At 32.8% G+C, this 19161-nt stretch overlaps 2 protein-coding genes across 3 annotated transcripts in view; both read right to left on the reverse strand.

Moving 5' to 3' along the window:
• Positions 1–19161, reverse strand: part of LOC128222261 (uncharacterized) — a 39179-nt gene that overhangs the window by 14354 nt on the left and 5664 nt on the right. The gene's annotated exons all lie outside the window — the stretch shown is intronic.
• On the reverse strand, positions 1047–10030 carry LOC128222258 (uncharacterized). Of its 2 annotated transcripts, none has more exons than XM_052931215.1 (3): positions 9761–10030; positions 3134–3257; positions 1047–2873 (listed from the first exon to the last, which is right to left on the reverse strand). In XM_052931215.1, the coding sequence occupies exons 2-3, from the start codon at positions 3248–3250 to the stop codon at positions 1653–1655; spliced, it is 1338 nt and encodes a 445-aa protein (XP_052787175.1). In that variant the 5' UTR covers positions 3251–3257; positions 9761–10030; the 3' UTR covers positions 1047–1652. The 2 variants fall into 2 exon arrangements, with proteins under 2 accessions (XP_052787175.1, XP_052787174.1); XM_052931214.1 differs by having other exon boundaries at positions 3134–3260.

Consider the following 19161-nt stretch of genomic DNA (forward strand, 5'->3'; position numbering starts at 1 on the left):
TTCAACATTTATGCTGGAAACAAATTACAAACAGAAACTAGTAATGATATCAACACAGTGTTAATACTTTTATTAAAATCAATCAACGGTTAACATATATGTTGGAAGAAATATAAAAACATAAACTAAAAATAATATCAACACAATGTGTATTTGTTGATTGAAATTAATCAAAGGTCAACATTTATGTTAGATGCAATATAAATACAGAAACTAGTAATAATATCAACACAATGTGTGGTTGTTGATTGAAATTAATCAACGGTCAACATTTATGCTAGATGCAATATTAAAACAGAAACTATAAATAATATCAACACAATGAGTAATTGTTGATTGGAATTAATCAACTGTCAACATTTATGGTAGATGCGATATAAAAACAGAAACTATAAATAATATCAACACAATGAGTAATTGTTGTTTGAAATAAATCAACTGTCAACATTTATGCTAGACGCGATATAAAAACAGAAACAAGTAACAATATCAACACAATGTGTATTTGTTGATTGAAATTAATCAACTGCCAACATTTATGCTGGAAGCAATGGTGAACACAGAAACTAGTTATAATATCAAAACAGAGTGAATATGTTGATTGTAATTAATCAACGGTCACATTTATACCAATACATCATAAAGCAGCTATTGATAATGTTCCTGTTTATGCAACATATATTTAACGGTTGGAATTCCTCAACGCTTAGATTTATTCCAGTCGCACCTCAATACAGTGCTTTAATTATGCAATGTTGGTTGATGATTTAATATTTATTAACGCAGATGGACTGGTTAATGTTTGTGGAGTCCGAAAGGCAGTTTATATAAGGAATGGAAGTTCAGGTGTAATATCTTTATATAAAAGATACAAGGGATTATATCGTAGAATCTTTTTAAGGAATTAAGTTATATTTTTTGGTTCCATATCGAAACTAAGAGCTTTATCTGTCAGTTAAGGAAAGGAATGCATTATTTAAGTTTCTTGATACAATTATAAACATTTTTTCCTTTAGCGTCTCTAAATTAGAAAAGACAAAATCAAATTCAACCTGTTTTTGCTCCGCAAAATTTAATAAACTATATACTTCTCCTACTAGTATCTTTCGTATACACATCGATCGGCAAAAAGAATAATCCAAATTTACGCATCCAATGAGAACGTTTTAGTTCATACTGCATGCTTTAACAAAGTCAGAATCCTCAAGCATATTCTACTTTCACATATTTTCAATATTCTGTTCACAGTCTTAAGATAAGAAAAGTGAATTCCAATTCTTAATAAGTACATTCTTACAGACCTCGGACAAATAACTGGGCCAATATGAAATCACCTAATAAATAACATCATATTATAAGAACGTCCTGATTGAGTTGACTATTTGTTTTACCTATGACAGACTTAATGTCTACCTTTTCAATAACAACCACTGTCAAGCACCACTGATACTCTGAAGCAAATATATCATAAATTCTTCAGATATTATATTTGACATGTTTAAAATATTATTTTAAGTTCATTGTAAAAGGTCGGGTAGGCATTTAAATACAATAGTTATCTGGTTCAGTAATCTACAGAAGTAATTTAACGTCAATATGAATGCCACAATTCATTAAGGTCAGTGATGGAAGTGAATATACTGGGTCACCAATCAACCTTTTAAACGGTACATTACTTCTTTACCATAACCATAATAACGACCACATTTTTTAACCTCCCACCCATCGTGTGGACATTCGAGAATGCTACTCTCTGTGCCCAGACACTTCACGTTGTCCATCCATTTTTTCTTACTGCCCATGTGCCAACCATAAGAAGTAACAATATAGTCACATTCCCGGAACCCAAACGTCCTACACACCACGTTAACATTCTTTGTTATATATGGTTCACCAGAGTGTAAATACATATCATAAGTATCGTGGCACAGTGCGCCCCATTCATCATTGTGACGGACTTCAAGACGCCCCACGATCTCGCCGTTGCGGTATTGATGCGCATTAGCCAGACGGATGTCTTTTGCGCATGGGTAATAATAATCATCATTTGTTATTTTTATGTTAGACCTTAAACATATCTTCAAAGAAGCAATTTCTTTCCCTAAATCGCTGGAAGTTAACTCAAATGAATTCCACAGTCTTTCATCTGCATCTTGTACTTCTTTTCTGATCGTTTGTAGCTCTAAAGATACATTAGTAACTTGAGTCGACATTTCCGAAAAATTAGTACGGATTAAATTGACAATGCTCTCTGCTTCAAGCATAGTCTCACTAACATTGTAATCAGTGATAGCGATGAATCTTTGGAGTTTCTCCTCATTCTGGCGAAACGTAGACGAAATACTCTCGTTCAATTTTGCCTCAGTTTCATTCAATCTTAAATCAATTTGCTCACCAGCATTTATAATGAACTCAGCCATTTCTTGTTTTATAAAGTCAGCAAAAATGCTTACGTTTGAAGCAGACCGATTGATGAACTCTAATAAAGTAATGTTTGCCAGCGATATGTGTACATGAACGTCCTCGATGCTTTGCTGTACGTTTGTCGTCAGGTTCTCAATATGATTGGTTATCTGTTGTTCAAGCTCTCCCAGCTGGCCTTTAACATCATGCTTTAGAATGTGTAAGTCCTTTTTGTCATTCGAGTAAGCCTCACGAATATTTCCTGCAATTGCCAGTACAACATGACTTGCGTCGTTATTTCTATCGTCTTCAAATTGCTCACCACTTTCTTTAGTTTTATCCCTAATATAATGAGAAGTAATTTCCATGTCCTGGTTAGAGCTTCTCTGGTTGTGCTTAACTGTGGATTTTTCCAGAATTTCGACTCTGTATGAGATTGCTTCGACCTCATCTCGAACGTGTCTTAACTCCTACAAAACATTTCCACGTAATGCACTGTTGAACAATATCTAATCTGGTTTTGCATGCATTTGTGTTCCAAAATGAAATAAAATGCATATCCGATTATTTAATATAATCATGGCATCCTTCTTAGTGGCGTTAATATAATAATCAATTCAAATATAGCTATATGTTTTTCTATTACATAGTGTTGTTTATTTAAATTGCATTTTTTTCTTTTGATGAGAGGGAATTTAATTAATACGGCAAATTATGATAGTATGTGTACCTTAATTATGAAGTTGTTAAGAACTTTGACGTCCTCCTCCAATTTGCTTAGTCGTGTTGCCGCGACGGGCCTCAGTGCAATTACGCCGAACATCAAACACAACGGAATGAGCCTCATGGCGGTTCTGCTGAATAATACAGAATTTTTTTTTATTATATAACAAGCTAAATGCATTCATTTTTTAGACCGATTGCGTCCATAATATTATATAATTCAACTGTTACGGTTATGCAAATGTAAATTATGATACAATATCCAAAACACTGTTATTACCCTTTTCTTTATATGGCGTATTAAAACACCCAATAGATAAGTAGTAGTGTGTTTTTTCCGACTTGGCTCAATTAAACACTCCGAACACAGGCGAAAACATGCGTAATAAGTTTTCATGACGTCTTTGTAAGTTGTGCATACGTAAGATCAACACTTTTTACTTTCAATCCAACACGATTAACTAGAATTTGTATTAATACCAATGAAATTTTAATTGGTTGACATTGCAATTGCCATTAACTTAATTAACTACTACTATTAACGCAATCTGTATTTAATGGCTGATATTGCAATCATCATGTACTAAATAGACTGATACTATTAATGCAATCTGTTTTGATGGCTGACTTTGCACTCATCATGTACTAAATTAAATACTACTACTTATGCAAGCTGTATTTAATGGTTGATATTGCATTCATCATGTACTAAATTAACTACTACTATTAACGCAAGATGTATAATGGCAGACATTGCAATCGCCATTAACTAAATTGACAACTACTATTTATGCAAGCTGTATTAAATGGCTGACATTGCAATCATCATGTACTAAATTGACTACTACTATTAATGCAATCTGTATTAAATGGCTGACATTGCAAACATCATGTTAATAGTCATTTAAAATCACCACAAAAAGCATTTATTTTGGTCACAGTACATAGTACTACAGTACCACAAATATATAGTAACACAATTAAGGTAATGGCGGCCGACTTGGATTTTGGCGGCCATTTTGGTCGAATCAAGAGCGAGTCGTGAGCTTTTTTAAATCATATTCACATTTTCTCCATGTATACCAAGTTTCAAGATTTTAACGCAATGAGCACATTTTTTCTGCAATATGACTGGACTATGTTGGTTTGCAGTTTAACAGAACATTGACACCACGGGTTTTGTTTGGACGGGGTGAGGGGGGGGGGGGGGGGGGTGGTGAGAACGGAGACGACTGCGAGATATATTTGGCATTCGGCTCCACACGCCTGTAACTGTTCATTTGGTACTGCTAGGTCATGTTCTACTCTTGCATCATTTTAACACTAGACGCTTTATGGCTTCAGTATTAAATGTGCAGAGAAAGACTAGTTGTTAAATAGTAAAAAAAGGAAAAAAAAAACAAGTGATGTATAAACTACATTGTATGTACTTATTACTATTCCGTTGTTTATTTTCCGTATGATGACTTGTTATGATCACCATTGTTAATGAATGAATACATATATTATTGACGATACACTGTGTTTTGGTTGTTTAATCTAGATTTAAAAAAGGCAATCGATTCGGTGAAAAAATAAACAATGTGTAAAAATTATCTTTAACAAAATAACTTCACGAATCCACGAATAATGGATGGCAATCTAAACCCTTTAAACTAACGAGATGCCTTAAACAGGAGTGTCCAATCTCTGCTTTGCTATTTATACTTGTTGTCGACATTCTTTCGTTAAGAAAAAAGTCTAGTGAAGATATGTAAGGAATTAATGTATTGACGAATGCATGCATTAGGCTAACACAACTCGAGAAATAATACGACATTATTCATAATAATAATAATAATAATAAACCCTGTTATTTAAAATAAATGATGAATTTAGTCGTGTGTTCGGTCTGTACGTTTCTGGCATCCAAGGATACACTAAATCACAGGTGTTTTCTTCGGTAGTTAGTCGGATATGCCAACATCCTTTAAATAATTATGGAAGCAACTCGTGTGGGTTAATCGTTTTATTAAAGTAAAAGGGGAATTCCTTGTATAAACTAACTGGATTGAATATAATTTTATATATGTTGACGTTATATTCAAAGAAGGAAAGATTCATGAAGTATATATATAAGGTAATTGAATTCAAACCCTAATTGGATATCGGAAATTTAGCGCTTAAGCTATTCGAACAATTTGGAAACAGATATTCAATTCGTATCACTACTCAATGAGATCTAATGTAAGAACAGACTGTGCTATAAAGTAACAAAACCAATTTAATTTTATGAATAGCACTAATAAAATCATAAAACAACTTTTTTATTTGCAGAAATTCATTTGACTTGATCTGCATACTGAATATAATTGGTTCATTTTGTGTTGAGTAAAAATAAGAAGTAATCTAATTTAACAAAGTTCAAATTATTTCATAGAATAACAGCTACAAATATAAATCTTTACGCGTGGAGAATACGATCTGTGTTTTTTGTGAAATAAATATAACATTTTGATCACTTTTTATGCAATGTAAATAAATATGTTGTAAAAAATCTGGAATGCTATAACTGGTATATTCCAGAGTTGAACATCCTTTAAATCCTTCCAATATATTATGGTATAGGGGAAAACTTTACGATAAACTATATACATGTAATGATATCAATGATAAAAAATGAAATAAAATAAAACGTTTCTTTTTTAAAGATACCAATTTAAAGATAAAAAAACACACACACCCACACACACAAATAGAGAAAAAAACAGACAGTTGGAATGCCTATTGTTTTAAAAGTACACCGATTTTTAATCGAGATATGCATAACCTTTGTGGTGCAATGTATATATATTTTTTTACTAATGATCGGCTCATTAGAAATAGTCCAAAAAAGAATACAAGTTTTGTGATGCAATGAAACCGTGCATGTCATGTTATTTGCTTTTATTTTGCCTATCAATTTCCATTTCCATATCCTACAGAGAAAATACAACACGCCGTATTGAAAAATCCGTATCTTTATAGTGTCGTTTTCTAATTCCGTATCATGCTAGTACGGTCTATTACGATAGGACGCTTTTCTGGTGACCTGCATCACATCTCGTTAGGTAAGTAAACAGGTATCAGTCTCGACGGATATGTGTTTATACACCGAACTCGACGCAATACTTACGGAACGAGACGTGATGCATGTCACCAGAAAAGCGCCCTATCGTAATATTCCCTATTTATGAACATTGAAAGCAACACAATTATTTTGCATAAAAACAAAAAGCCATTACGGGGCAATTTTATCATCACACCGTACGCCCGCTTTTTATAAGTAATATTTCTTGGGGGGAAATATATCTATTTAGAAAAATGTTGTATTGCTCCTTAAGAAAAAGTTTATTTAATTTGTGACATTAAAAGCATATTTTTGATCATAGTTTAGTTTGTCTAATGATCGATGATACGATGACCCCTTTTGCTTATTTTGTATCTTAAATACTAAACAATTAAAAATCAGTTTATGTAAAAACGTTTCTTCAATTTCATAAACGTTCAAAGTAAAGTGAAAAGTACAAAAATGGCTAAGAGTTCAAAGCAGCACCACAGATCGCTATTAAATAGCGTTCTTTGCTTATGCAACGACCTATCAGTTAACAAACCCTTAAGAAAACAACTTGTTTCTATAAAGGCAGACTCACGAGTCCAGTCATATTTTGGTTGTTTTTGTGCATATATAAGTAAACATATATTGCAATACATACTATAAGCTTGCTGAATACATAGTAAACGTGATTGTTTTCGCATAGCGTTTCTGAATTTGATAAAAGATAAAATCAAATGATAACGATTTTGTTTTGCAAATGGAACTGTTTAAACTTCTTATACACAACAATTTGTATAAGGAAAATTCCTTATTCTGTTCCATTCAACCCCGAGTCATGTGTTTGCATCATTTTGTCTAAGGTAAAACGTATTTGACTAATACACTATTCGTTAATTGTTCGATTCATTTCTTTTTTTGTGCTTTTTTTTTGTATCTGGTAGCTGCGTTCTTTAAATAGCTTAATCAGTTTTTTTTCTTCATTTGTATTGTATTCAAGTCATTTCTGTCTCCGATTATCCTTATATACGTAGAGTGAGGAAATGGCCGTACTCACTAGCATAAGCCCCCAGTAGGCACTCGTGTTTAACTGACTATTCGAAGGCGGTTATCCCATCATTTATCGATTAATCTATTATGATGCATGATATCTGTATGTGGTGGTTAAACGATTGTGGATTTTAGTTCCTTTGTCTTGTGCCTATGAATTTTCAACTACTGGTCTTGTCCCACTATAAAGCATTCACAAGATAATCAGCGTTTTGATATTTTATTCAATATAATTCATTGTATTTATGTACCATATTTGTCTTATAATGATAAAATAAAATGTAATTAAATTCAATATAGAGACCCACTTTAACCTTTGAACATGCTTACCAGCCTTTGTGCGCGGCTTTATCTATAAATGAATTGTTTGAGAACCGTTTTCGTAAATTGCTTTAATGTGATCAATTTAGCACACCAAGTGTTTGTGGGAATCTTCAGCCGCCTTCACAATACAAATAAGGAAACAATACTTATATGATAAAAAGAAACAAGTCCAGTAGTCGAAAGTTTAAACATACCCCCGTTTAATGGCACAGGGTCAACGCCAATGACATAGAAAACGCACAAAAATAACAACCCAGAAACATTGAACAATACATATATAATATATATATAACTAGGGGAAAACTAAACGTTTACAATTCTAAGAGAATTGAGGACTCCTTATAAGGGCAAATATGTTTACATGCAGTCTTTTTCTTTAAAAAGTCTTCAATTTCGTCCAATTGTCGGAGATGGAATAATTTCAAATCAGGTTAAGGATACTAAAATATAATAATACATTTACGCACAAAATAATGACTAGTTCGTTTTAAGGCAATGTCAATCACAAACAATCTAAAAATCTACAAGACAAAGCCACTATCCACGATTTCAGATTATTTCTTCGGCGAGATATTAAGTTGTTTCTAAAATAATTTCCACCTCAAATTAGAGCAAAAATTATGTAGTTCACATAAACAAAGCCTTGACCGTAACTAAATGCCCCAACCTTTGAAGTAATGACTGAAAGAACCGTGGCTATTGCAAATAGAAATTACAACAAACGTCGACTTAATAAAGTTGAAAGTATCTGCTGTAACCATGTTAGCCACTTTGTACCTCTTACTTATTTTTTAAATACATTTTATATGTATGTTATAAATAATGCCATTGGCTGTGTATGATGGAGGCAATGGGTATTGTATTTAGAAGCCTTAAAGTCTGCCCACGTCGATTGTTTGCGTTATAGCTTTACTCAAAGAAATAAAAGGGCTGTTTTGATGAAGACTAAAGCTTAAAGGTACATACCACCCAAATCAGTATATAAAAATCAATAAAGAATTAAATGAAAAAGTGAAGTTTATATGTACCATCGTTGTTAAACACGATACTTTCTTCCGGTACACTGCATTTATACCGTGGGACAACTGACAGACAAAATCTCCTTTTAATAAATATGCCTGAGGCAGGAGAGACAACTCCTCTTCCAATGGATTTACATGTTACACTCAAATATTGTTCAATAACATGTCAGTGTCAGTAGCCTTCTTGGCAGTATGGTCTTCACTGCTGCAAAATATTATTGTACTGAGAAGGCGGAACCGGTTCAACACCGGCATTCGCCAGATTATATTTCAACCGAAAAGCATCTGGTACTTAGCGGAACCAATGTAACTGCCTTATTAGCTTTTCATAATTACGAGATTTTCCTAGCCAAAATGCCCACGGTACACAACGAAGCAATACAAAGCGTATATCGAGGGTATCAGACAATGATATGTGCAAACGATTCATTAATTTGAAATGTTCCACTGCCGAGAAGAGAAAAAGGCCAGACCCAGTTAAATTGAAACCGACCAGGCTATGTGCATGTCTAAAGGTACACATCCAAGAGTTATCACGAAAAACAATTATAAGAAAAAAATATTGCCTAGGAAAAAAGATTGTTTTATGGTTTTTGATTTTGGCATACTCATCCAAGAGGGAGACCCGGATAATAATTCTGCCACTAAGCTGCATGAAGTAATTTGAAATAAATCTTGGCCACTATTTGGATCAACTCTGTCAAAATTGACGTAAAGTCTTCCGCGAAATAAAACCATGTTTTAAGAAAACACTATTACATAAGAAGTATGCATTTGTGTGTGTTTTTAATGTTTTTATTTTGGCAAACTCATACAACTGGAAGCATATTATAATCAGTTCAGTTCGTCAGTTTATTAGCAGGATACAGCTGTATTATACAGAATAATAGTATGCCTAATTTCAAAATATTTATTGAAAGAGCGTTGGTCATCTCAATACATAGAAACAATATTAATGTTAAGCCCGTAAACCTCTTGTGCATTAACCCTTCGAACATATAACAGAGTGATTGTAACAGTCTCAGTTCATTATCAATGTTTTACATTAAACTAATATATTTTTAAAAGTCATATGTTATTCATAGTAAAAAACACATCAATGAACACATTTCCATTAAAATAAAAGTAATTGAAAACTAACACTCGTCATCACTTATACTCTTACCTTGATGCCGGATGCACAGCTAGATTCCTATTTCTAGCACCACAGAATTGAACAGTTGATTTGTGAGATTCCTCTGCAATGAAACGGCTGCAACAAATCTTGCATTATATATATGCAGCCTTGAGACAAACAAAATCGTTTAACGAGGAGGGTTTAAGCTGCAATGAACGAATAACGCAAAAAGTTGACAGTGTAGTGGATGTTATCTATCATTCGGAAACATATATTGTTTTATTAAAAACCTTAGAATATCCATTTACATAAAAATGAACGTAGAATACACCGAACGCGCGTGAGATGTTGATTACTGTACGCGTATTAATTTGATATCAAAGTTGACCTCAGACAATTTGAAGTATATGTAATTTTTGTAAACGTTAATACTAGGTGAGCTGTTTTTTTGGAATGTTGGATTTTTTTTTGCAATTTTACCAGTATGTTGTTTTCGTGAGAACTGGTAGAAAGAATAAATGATGAACACGTGCTTGATTTGTGTCGACATCAAATAAATTAACCAAGAAACCTGTTTTCTGGGATTGTACTATTTGTGAGTTTGTTTTGGTAATTTGAAAATTTGGATATAAGCACCAGAACACAGTTTACGAACAATGCCCAAAATAAAAACGCGCATATGTTGATATCATTGCAATTTCGCTGGATAACAAAGACAACCGTACTGCTTACCCTTTGCGTAGATCATGTTTCTGACTACCAGAATGCAAGGTAGATTCATGAGACGCAGTTATCATCTGTATTTTGCACGCGAGTTTGTTTCTGTTACAACCTTGAACGAAATAACCGAAATATCTTGTTTACCAACTATTTTTGTGTTTCTGGCATATCACGAGTGCTCTTTTCTTACATGATTGTGATTAATTCGTTCGAAACTGACCGAATAATTGCTCTAGGATTTTGTTTTAAAGTACGTTTTATAAGCACAGCTATTTTAGAAACGTGTTTAGTATATGCTTTCCGGTAGTTTATAGAGATTTACCAGTGAAATGGTACTGCTTCTCTAAAGAAACTACAATAAACGTATACTTTGTACTGTCATTATCGGATGCATGGTCACCCCATATTTGTTCGGCCTCGGTTGACGGGTATTATAATTAGAGAAGAAAAATCAATTATTATGAAAAACAAAATATTACAAACGAACTTTTAAGGCATTAAATGATTATTTATTTGCATTGCAGGGGGGTCACACAGTGTTAAAATTTAATAGTATTACCAATATATCGATCATCATCATCATCATCATCATCATTATTTTTATTCCAACAATATTTCACAGAACAGTGATAAGATTGATAATGAGGTCATATATGTACAAAGAGCATCTCCGAATTAAAATATATGATTTCACATGCCATAGGGTAATCTGAAGTACAAAAGTTCTTGATTTCTCGTAATAATACCACTTCAACGTGAATCAATTTCTGGTTTAATGATTGTAGTTCTAATTATAAATTGCATTTATGATTCGGCATTGTCGAATAGTTAGAACTGATCAGACTGAAACGACAACATTCCTCTTACATTGCGATCAGTGATTGCCATGAATCTTTCAAATTCACCCTTATTCTGACAATAAGGGAGGCTATGTTGTGTTTCATTTTTGCTTCAATTTTATGAATTGTTCATTTCTATTTACACATAACTCAGTCATTTATATTTTAATATTGTCGGGCAACATACTTACGTTTGAAACACCCCGAACTCTGACAAAGTTACTTTAACCGGTGATATATTTTTATGAATGACCAAGATGTTGGGTCTGCAGTCAGATTCTCCAAATAGTTTGTTATCTTTTGTTCAAACTCTCTCCGTTGATCCTTAACATCTTGCTTCGGTTAATGTAAGCCCTTCTTGTCTTTTAAGTAAATGTCTTGGATAGGAAATCTTCGATTGAGATTCTTTGTGGTAGCGTCATTATGGTATTCTTAAAATAAATTATCCATGCAAAACTAGAATTATGGCTAATCACTAAACAATAAACATAGAAATAATGTTGATGTTACTATCTAAAACGCGTTAACAAATCTCTGTATCCTATTGATGGATTTTTTACCTGTATTTAGTATTTTGACATGAAAGGTTTTTGAAAAGTGTGTATTTTATGTAAATTTGTAAACTTCGTGAAAAATCATCAAACCATTTAATAATTTAGAATGTAATTATTATTTGCAATTATTGATTCCTTTTCAAAACTTATACATGTTATTTTGTTGCAACTTACACCAATCAAACTGCCAGATTTTTTTTTTATCATTAAGTTTTATCTCACCATTGCTTTCTCTGCTCTTGATTTCTGTCATGCTTAAACATTTACTTCCCTAATGCTACTCCTTAGATAAACGTATGTTCTTTAAAATTAAGTGATTATTCCAATGAACGCAGCATCTTCGGAATGCCTCGGATTCTAGTAAACGGAATCGGTTGATCGTTTATAACGTTAAAATGAATATGCCGTCGATTGGGCAAGTGGCGTCACTGAAGTTTGAATAATTCAATCATCATGTTGGCATTATGTATAGCATTTTAGTTCGATAATATTTGCAGAGAAAATTTGCAGATAGTGTGTGTAAAAACAACATTGAATATTTAAGAAGTGCAGTTCATCTACGTAAGAAAAACATCAGTTAGTGCATGAATGCTTGTAAAATCCTTTCATACAGTGAATAACCGCAATACTAAATATGTTCATCCTTAATTGGGTATATATATCATACTGTATCTGTATCTATTTCTGTCTTAACGAGATGAATTAATAAACCTCACCTTTAATGCTGTTGCACATTTAGTCATTTGCATTTGTAAAGAACAACCCTATGTTTTACTGTGTACCTCGCTTGTTTTAATAAACGGTAATATTGTGTCGTTTTTCATCAGTAGCTATAAATGTTTGACTAAACACTCGATATTTCGGATAAAAGCTGAATGTTAAAGCCAATAATTCTGAAATTTCACAAGAAAATTGGCGTTGACAAGTATACGACCTTAAACGATTAACGATTAACGATGAAGTAAAGATCCATGGTCGAGGTTTGTTTTAGCAGTGAACAGGTCTCAGATCAATAACTAAAAATACAACGTAAATGACCCTTAAAGAATCATGTCAAATTCGAAGTTACCGTCAGTTAAAAAATGGTGTCCGATCAATAACCAAGAAACGTAGACGAACCTAAACATAATTGGGGTCAAGGTCAAAGTGAACAATGCTGTGAAATAGTGTCCGATCAATAACAAAGAAAAGTAGATTTCTTTTTTTGGATCAAGGTTCAAACTTAAATTTATTAGTGAAATGGTTCCGATTAATAACCACGAAACGCTAATAACTTTTAACGTTGTTGGGGTCAAGATCAAACTTTTGATTTAGTAGAGAAATGGGTTCCGATCAATGTAAGAAAAAACATACATTGCCCTTATTGATACTACGTTGGGTCAAGGTCAAACCCACTCTTAGACGTGAAATGGTTTTCGATCAATAACCAAGACACCTATATGACACTTTACGATATTTAAATCAAAGTCAAAGTCCCCTGTAGTTGTGAAATGGTTTTTGATCTTTAACCAAGAAACGTATATGACTTTTAAAGCTACTGCGGACAAGGTCAAAGTTACCTTTAGCAATGAAATGGTTTCCCACCAATGACTAAGAAACGTTGATGACCCATAATGATATTGGTGTAAAGAGTCAAGGTCAAAGAACGCTTAGTGTTGAAATGGTTTCCGATCTATATCCAAGAAACGTAGATGACCCTTAACGATATTAAGTCCTCTTTAGTAGGTAAATGGTTTAAGATCGATTACCAAGAAACGTTGATGACTCTCAACGATATTGGGTCAAGGTTGGTATATGGTTTTAGATTAATTATCTAGAAACGTACATTACTTTTAATGATATTGAGATTAATGTGAAAGTAACCTTTTGTTGTGAAATGGTTTTAAATTAACAACCATGAAATGTAGATGACTTTTAACTTTATTGGGTCATGGTCAAAATCACCTTTATCAGTTAAATGGTTTCCGATCAATAACCGATAAACGTAGATGACTGCTAATGGTATTGATGTCAAGGTCAAAGTTACCTTTAGGAGTGTAAAGGTATGCTATAATCATTTAAAAATATACTTAAATCGAGCATGTTTTCAAATACCAAAAGCAAACTTTCCGATTTCACCATATATGCATGCTTGAGATATTATGCACACAGCGGCATTATTCGTGGTTTAATTAATATTCATACAAATATTGTCTGGCATTTTTATTTCCAAATACGCCAAAAATGAACGACTTTGTTACCCATATATGATAACAAAATGACCTCATATTCTTTTCAAAGGAAATAGTGCAATTGATTTGAGGTCAAAAAGCACACGTTTTTATCATAAAAATAAGACATAAAAGACTGTTTCGGAGTGTTCCCGAAAAATGTGTTAATTTTATAAAAGTATACTTGACTTTAATTGCACTTTTATGGGAGATATTGACAATGCGCATGTGTGCCTTTAAACATGTTGGACAATGTTCAGAGTATTTGTTTTAAACACGTGTACTTTTAAAACGTGTTAGTGTGTCTTTAAAAGTAGTTTGACCAATGTTTTAGAGTGTGTGGTGTTAAAATTTGTTGAACCAATAATTCATGTGTCTGCTTAAAATGTATTGGACCTATGTTCAGATTGTGTGCCTTTAACACGTGTCGGACCAATGCTCAGAGACCCATATTTTATAAAAATAGACCAATGTTTTTAGTGTGTGCCATTAAAACGTATTGGACCAATGTTTTTTATTGTGTAACTTTCAATCATGTTGGACCAATATTCAGGGTGTGTGCTTTTAAACGTGTAAGAGCAATGATTTAGTGTATAACTTTAAATCGTTTTGGATCGATGTCAAGGGTGTGTGCCTTGTAAACGTGTTGGACCAATGTTCCGATTATATGCCTTTAAAATGTGTTCGGCAAATGTTCAGAGGTTTACATTTAAAATGTGTAGGACAGGAAATACAGTTTACTTTGAATTACTCGCGCGATAAACATATCAAGTTCTCAAGTGAAGTATACAACTGATTAAAATAGTAAACTTCATCATACAATGACAGCATGAGTAAGTAAGAAGTTTAAAATAATAACAAGCTTTTTTATTGAACAGAACAAGCAATATGGAAATATACAAAGCAAAAGATAATGGGAGAGACGTATTTTTAACAATACTTTATACAAACATGAGAGCTATTTGTAAATTGCAAAGTACACTTCATTGCTAATTACATTTAATATAGACATATTGACAGCCAAACTGTATCTATTTGGACAATTGGTTGTTACATTTACATATGCAAAATTTAGATATAGTTGCATAGACCATGGCTGTTCATGTTTTTCAATAGCGTTCCGTCATCAAATGAAATAATGCCACTTGACCTTTGTATCTGTTATGTCTTTCGCTGCATACATACACGTGGTTTTCCTTGATGATGCACGAGCGTTTGGACATTCACTCAAACCAAATTGTTTTTCTCCATTATTCCTTGCTTGTAGGGTTCTAGATACGATCATAGTTAGTGATATCATTTCAGTAATTATTTCACAGAAGCATCCGTTATTTGATTTTCAGTTTAAACTTAAACGTCCGTAATAAATAGGTGGCGTTTTCGCTGTATCATCATACATAACAACATGGCGATGCATAAAATGAAGTTTTATTATCCCCTATCAATTCACCATAACCACACTATGTTCTATTTATTTTACAATCACTTATTTAAATGCACGTTTGTTTTGCAAATTGCAAATAAACAATCGACATTATGAACAAAAATAAACATTAAACAACATTTCAATTGTAAATTCATATTATATTGACTCTTAATCGAGAAACAAATACACAAACTATTATTCATTTCACTTTTATCGTACTATTATGTTGACACTATATTAATTCCACATACGGAACCCTACGTCCTCACTATGACCACAGTCATGTTCCCCCCACTCACTGTGAGGGCAATCTAAGAAACTACTTTCTCCTCCTCCACATCTCACATCGTCCATCCAGATGTCCCCACTGCCTTGACCCAGACCCGCCAGCATCACATAGTCACATTCCCGGAACCCGAACATCCTACACAAAACGTTTACGTTATTTGTTATGTAAGCTTCGCCTATTTGACCATGCTCAAAGCTGTCATCACAAACCGTGCCCCACGTAGAATCATGACGGACCTCGAGCCGGCCCTGAACGCCCGTGGAACGGTACGGAGACGCATTAGCCAGACGAATGTCTTCAGCGTAAGAATAATAATAACCATCTTGATTATTTGTATTTTCCATAGTTATTATACATGTTTTTAATAAAACAATTTTTTCCTCTAAATCGATTAAAGTTGATTCAATTTTATTTCCCAGCCTTTACTCTACGCCTTTTATTTCATTGTTAGTTGTTTGTAGCTCTAATGATAAATTAGTGATTTGAGTCGGCATTTCCAAAAAGTTAGTACGGATTACACTAACAAGGTTGTCTGCTTTAAGAATCATTTCACTGACATTGCGATCAGCAAGTGCCGCGAATCTTTCGAGGTTGTCTTTATTCTGACGAAATATTAAAGAAATATTTTGTTTTATTTTCACCTCAGTTGTATTTAATTTTAAAGTAAGCTGTTGACTGGTGTTTTCAAAAAAAGTTTTAATTCTTTATTGATAGTGTCCGAAAAAATACTAACGCTTGAAAGAGAGTCATTGATGAGCTCTGTCCAAGTAACGTTTGCCAACGATATGTGTTCATGAATGTACTCGATATTGTGTTTCACGTCTGCAGTCAGATTATTCATGTGGCTAGTTATCTTTTGTTCAAGCTCTCTAAGTTGGCCTTTAACATCGTTCTTCAGTTGATGTAAGTCCTTTTTGTCAATTGCGTAAGCCTTGCGCATATTTTGAACCTCTGTTATTACAGCATGACTTGCTTCGTTATTTCTATCTCGTACCCGTTGCTTGCCACCTTTTCCAGTAGCATCATAAAGGTTGTAAGAAGTAATGTCATTGTCTTGGTTTGGACTGCTCGGGTCGTACGTAACCGTTGAGTTTTCCAAAATCTCAAACTCTGTTTGAGATTTCCTTGACCTCACCACGAACAGAATGATAACTCCTGAAGAATAAAATGTTTCACGTACAATATTAGAAATGTATTCTTCCTTAATGACAGTGATGATCTTTTTTTTTTACATTTTTTCTTAATTTTGGGTGTTGTTGGATATAAAACAATGGATTATATAGAGGACACTTTTTGTTTCTGTCAAAATAGATAGCAATATATTTCACCGAATCAGTTTCTAAAGCTGGGTTCTACTCGAATTTACTTTAACGTCATGAAGTGAAATACAATGTTATTGTACATTGATGGTTGTTAATTATATGGCTTTATTTCATTTAAAAAAAATACTTGATATAAAATAAGAACGTAAATCTCGAAATAGTAGCTAAATTAAAAATACTCGATACCAGAAGTGACAACATCGATTATTTTAACCAGCTGTGTTTACGGAATATTTTATTTCATTAAAGACATAAAGAGAAAGTGACTGAGTTGAGAGAAAGGGACTAACTAAGAGAAAGGGACTTACATAAGAGAAAGAGACTAAAATACAGAAGGATACTTAAATAGGAAAAAGGGGCTAAAACAAAACAATAGGACTAGTGGGCAAATATATATCATTATCTCCCTATTTTAAACTTTATTTTATCAATATATAATCCACCGTTAGTTTTCAATAAAAATAAGTTTCATTCATTGACGTGATTGATTATACTTGAACTCATATATATGATATAAAGTTATGCATTTTATTGGTGATTTCAGCCACATAAAGATTAACACTGATTATAAGAGCAAATTATGTTCAGTAATATCCTAATATTCGGATTTCTTGTTAATCAATAAGGTAGCGACCTCAACAGGTAGCGGAATAACAATTTACCGAATTAAACATATTACTAGATAATGATGTCGAAAATGTAAACACAAAAGAGATCTACGGTATCAGTATTTTGGCTGTATCCGGCACTTTGTCCTGTGGTTGACATCATTACCAGTAAATAAGCTAATATTGGCATGGTATCCCAATTAAGCATAACTCGTATTGCCTCAAAGAAGTTAACAAACTTCAAAGTTTATTGAAAAATCGGCATATAACAATACCTGTGGCCATTAAACATATCTAACAATGTCCAGACGGCCGAATGATATTTTTTTACAACACAATTACATATATTGTTATAAGGAGTACATGCTTTTAAATTAAGTAAAAGTTATGAAGCAGGTATATTATCAAGTTGTTCTTATCTAGTTAACATAGCATGATGATTATTTTTAGAAATATTTCTAATTGTTTTTTTTATTTTTCACACGAGTTTCACCTAATAAACTTTTGAATAGTCGGGAACGCTAAATTTTTACAATATTTTAGTCTTAAGTTACGATAAAGTGGGCAACATAAATAAAATGGGGTTCGGATTCGACTACTCTTAAATTACAACATTTACAAAGTCTAGCGTTTCTATCAATATTTTGATATCTGCCGGTTCTATTTCCAAAGAGTAAGAACACAAACGTAATTTCGACATTTCATTTCTATTATAATCATTATTAATAACATCAAGATATTTTTCAAATTTAAACTCACTTTTAAATAGTCTATGAAAATCTAATTTTGATTGGCTTGCTACAGTAGTGTTCCACTCCTGTGTTTTCTGGTCATACAATCTTTTTAAAACAGAGGTAAGTAATCAACATCGATAGCTGTGAAAGTATCACTAAATCCTATGTTGTCTTACAATGTTTTAAGGCGAAAGCCCAAGTACTATTTCTATTTAAGTGTATAACTTGTAACTGTTCTGAATAAATGATATATATATAGGGTTATAAGTATTTTTCATAATTTGTAACCTATGCCTCAGTGCACGTTCCTTACCTTTAATGAACAACGGATATCTACCCAGTTCTCTAAGAACTGCTGCACAAGAAGTCAGAGGTTTGACAACCAGCAAGTGTTTGCAAAATTTAAGATGTAATCTGTCAACTTCTTTTTAATTGTAAATGCTCCATATTTCATAGCCATTCATCAGAATGAGGGAAATGAGTGAATCAAATAATTTTAGTTTAGATTAAACATCAAGATGAACTTTGCTAAATGAAATTTAATTCCAAGATATCTAAAAGACTCAACAATTTCAATGATTTCAACGTTTACGGTCCACACAAACATGTGTCTAGTTTTACGTTTTTCAAATATACACACTTTTGTCTTATTTACATTAATTTTCAAACCCCATTTGTGAGAATAAGTATAAACATTATCTAACATTGTTTGCAAGCTATTTGGATCCGTTGTTAAAAGTGCAATAT

This window comes from Mya arenaria, chromosome 16 (genome assembly GCF_026914265.1).
Source record: "Mya arenaria isolate MELC-2E11 chromosome 16, ASM2691426v1".
Classification (NCBI taxonomy): Eukaryota; Metazoa; Mollusca; class Bivalvia; order Myida; family Myidae; genus Mya; species Mya arenaria.

Coding starts and splice junctions, on each gene's coding strand:
- LOC128222258 (XM_052931215.1), bottom strand. CDS start 3,250: ATGAGGCTCATTCCGTTGTGTTTGATGTTCGGCGTAATTGCACTGAGG. Junction 2,874..3,133: donor TTAACAACTTCATAATTAAG/GTACACATACTA, acceptor AATGTTTTGTAG/GAGTTAAGACACGTTCGAGA.